This window comes from Notothenia coriiceps, unplaced genomic scaffold (genome assembly GCF_000735185.1).
Source record: "Notothenia coriiceps isolate Sejong01 unplaced genomic scaffold, NC01 NC01_scaffold00031564, whole genome shotgun sequence".
In the NCBI taxonomy this organism is placed as follows: Eukaryota; Metazoa; Chordata; class Actinopteri; order Perciformes; family Nototheniidae; genus Notothenia; species Notothenia coriiceps.
Window position 1 is genome coordinate 1 of NW_011364265.1, and position 3,585 is coordinate 3,585.

The 3,585-nt window shown below is 40.5% G+C and overlaps 1 protein-coding gene across 1 annotated transcript; it reads left to right on the forward strand.

Moving 5' to 3' along the window:
- Positions 1-1,343: 1,343 nt before the first annotated feature.
- LOC104960137 (AT-rich interactive domain-containing protein 1A-like) lies at positions 1,344-3,249 on the forward strand (the record flags this gene model as incomplete). Its single annotated transcript, XM_010788102.1, has 3 exons — positions 1,344-1,470; positions 2,567-2,742; positions 3,099-3,249. Coding segments are annotated over 3 exons (437 nt in total), but the record flags the coding sequence as incomplete, so codon positions are not given.
- Between the last annotated feature and the right edge of the window lie 336 nt (positions 3,250-3,585).

Sequence of the window (3,585 nt, forward strand, 5' to 3'; positions counted from 1 at the left end):
AGGTCGCATTCACACCTGCATCTATAGTCCGGTTGAATCGAACCCTGGTGCGTTTAGCCGCTTGGTGCGGTTCATTTGGGTCGGTGTGAACGCAGTCCGAGACCTCTGAAGTGAACTAAACCAGGGGTTCCCAAACTTTTCAGCCCGCGACCCCCAAAATAACAGTGCCAGAGACTGGCGACCCCCTGTCGACGGACGGACGGACGGTCCATGAGTGTTGTTTATTGGTTAAGTGGTCCTTGGTATGTAAAAAGTTTGAGAAACACTGCGCTCTTTGCGGGGAAATTATACAGATGGCTAGTCCTTCCCTGAAAATGTCTATGCAAACTTTATTATTAATAATCTTTTTATTTTTATTTTGTAATCATCTCGCGACCCCCACTCGGGGTCTCGCGACCCCAACTTTGGGAACCCCTGAACTAAACAATCGGACTCTGGTCCGCTAAAATAGGTGGTCTCGGAGCATTTGCTAGCGAACTCTGGAGCGGTTCATTGCTGGTGTGAACGCAGTCCGCACCAAAACATAGGAAGCGTAGTATTTACGTGTCACAAGAACGCGGATATCTTCAAAATCTTTAGCGAAAGAGTCTTTCAAGACATCTGCGTTGTTTAGTTAAAGAGTGAAGCAGAATTAAGTGTTGAACAGTGTCGTGTAAAGTAAAAATTCTCCGTCAGCTACATAAAAGTAAGAACACCTGTCGTCGGTGAAACGCCCCTCCTTACTGCAGAACGTCTCTCATTATATGTGTTATAATGTTTTTTAACGGACGTTGTCTGATTATATAATCATATGCGCGGGCCGCTAGTGTCTGTTGATCTCCAGATTAACAGCAACATGAGAATAACCTGCCGAAAGTGCCGATGCTCCATGGCGGAGGCTCCGGTAGAAATTGCCGGGATTTGCGTTTTTACCCCCTTAATGTCTGACCAATGGTTGAACAGCATTTCCGAGCACATGACTTGTCTTTAAAGTTTATAGTCCGTTTGAGTTCTGCCCGTGTGAACGCAAACCGAACCTTCTGAAAAATGAAACAATGCAACAAACTGTGTGTACCAGAGAGCGGACTATTAGTTGTGAATGCACCCTAATGGTGCTTTTGAATTGATCCAGAATGCAGTAAAAATGTTTAATTATATTGATTATCCTCCCTATATACAGGCAATGTCTGTCGAGTTACAACAATAATGTTCTATATAACGCTTTTTCTGGTTGTTAGAAATGTGGTGTTTTTAATATCCATGTGTGTATTCGGATCTATGTGTGTTATAAAATGTAAATAATAAAACCCACACATCTGTTTCCTCTCCTAAGCACTAACTGAGTGTGTTTCCTTGTTCCTCAGCTGGCTCTGGATCCCTGCAGGGCCCCCAGACTCCTCAGTCCACCAGCAGCTCCATGGCAGAGGGGGGAGACCTGAAGCCCCCCACCCCCGCCTCCACCCCCCAGCTGCCTCCAATGCCCGGAGCCAGGTACCATATATTATATATAGTGTTTCTGGGATATCAGGAGTCATCAGATTGAAATTAAAGTGATCCGTGCTGCAGGAAATAATAAAATACAACAAACAGGAAAACAGTGGTGTAGTGGAAAGGAGTTAAAATACACACACAACTAAAAAGAGTGTTAATACGTGTAAATGATTGAGTAATAATTGAGAATAAAAAACAGATTTATTCTTTGTTTTTTACAAAGAAGTGAGGCATATTTGAAGATAACAAAACATGGTATTGCCTATGATACTTTTATACACTGTAGAAAAAAAGACGTAGGACACAAGAGCACTCTTCAAAAAATAAATTAGATGGAAATAAATAGAACATTTGAAATGCAATCATAAATACATAATTATTAAAAACACTAATAATTATAATAAATACAATAATTCAAAAAACTAATTGTAGTAGTAATAATTTCCACAATAATAGTTAAAAAAATGCTTTAAAGGTGGGGAAGGTAAGTTTGAGAAACCGGCTCGAGATACACGTGTTGTTATATTCCATGTAATGCTCTTAACATCCCGATAGCAATGAATATCTTAAGTGCTTTGACAAATCCATAAAAACATGTCGTCTGTGGAAGCCGTGGCGCTGTAAAAAGCATGACCAATCATCTGAGCCGGCCCGGCTAAATTAACTGGATGGCCTACCTGCCTGTCAGCCTTCCATCTGTGCACAAACTTATCTCGTGCCCTCATTGGGGCTCTGTAAAGAAGTGGCAGATTTTTTCCGGCTGTGTATTTTCAAATTCTAGCGCACTCGAGCTGGTTTCTCCAAAATTACCTACCCTACCTTTAAATTAAGTATTTGTGGCTAAACGGCTATAATAAATACAATAAGTAATTGTATTTTTCTTAAAAAGAACTGTAGAATATACACAGTAAATATTTCCCACATAGTATTTATATCTCTAAATACAGTTGATTGCGGTGCATAACTATTTATATTAATAAGTAGATTGCAAGATGACAAACAGTTGAATGTTTGGGGTACTTTACTTTTAGTCTGGTGGTTTTTGTGTGTGTACAAGAAGTAAAATCATGTCTGTATTCCTCCTCTCTCTTTTTAGGAGTAGTGTGAGTCTGCAGGACCCTTTTGCTGACGGAGGAGACCCCGCTTTCTCCAGGAGAAACGCTCTGACCCCCAATTCACAGGGCTATCAACCCGGCATGGGGGGCCCCGAGATGATCGCTCGAATGGGCCCCTACGAAACAAACAAAGACCCCTTTGGTGGTATGAGGAAAGGTGAGCGACACCTAAAGCAGAACAAATAAAACACTATGAAATTCTGTCGACTGGAAAATCACACATTTTATATTCATGTATATTTTTGATATATTTAAGACATTTTGGATTATTTCTAGTCTTTTAATTTCTACAATGCCTGTACGCTGCTGCAACGCAAACATTTCCAAAATTAGGATCAATAAAGTACCTCTTATCTTATCTTACTTTACTCGCACTTGGATTAGGACTTCTCTTTGTGTTTTTAGTTTTCTTTCTGCTGTTTCTGATTCTGTGTAAAGTGTCTTTGAGCACTGGGAAAAGCGCTGTCAAAATGAAATGTATTATAATCTGTGATTTGTTCCCCTTGTTTTCAGCTGGAGAGCAGTTCATGCAGCCGGGGCCCAACAGTGGGATGGGAGAGCAGTATAACAGAGGCCCCCCAGGACCAATGGGGAACATGCAGATGGGCCAGAGACAACAGTACCCTTATGGATATGACAGAAGGTAAAGAATCTGAGTTATTGGCATTATTAATCAGAGATGGCAAAAGTACACACATCCTTTACTCAAGTAGAATTACAGATACTCGTGTTTAAATATACTCTGGTGAAAGTAGAAGTACTGACTAAACTTCTTTACTCAAGTAAAAGTAAAGAGGCTTTGAAATGTACTTCAGTAAAAAGTACCCATAACTAGCAGCTGTTTTAAAGAGTACCTGACCTCCCTTTATATTAATAGAACAATAATGTCATTGTTAGCTAATGAATGTTTCCATGCTGAACAACGGCAACATGACAACGTTTTCATTGGTCCCTCTTCTTTAGAGAAGACCAGGAAATGATGGATACACGGATCGTGTTC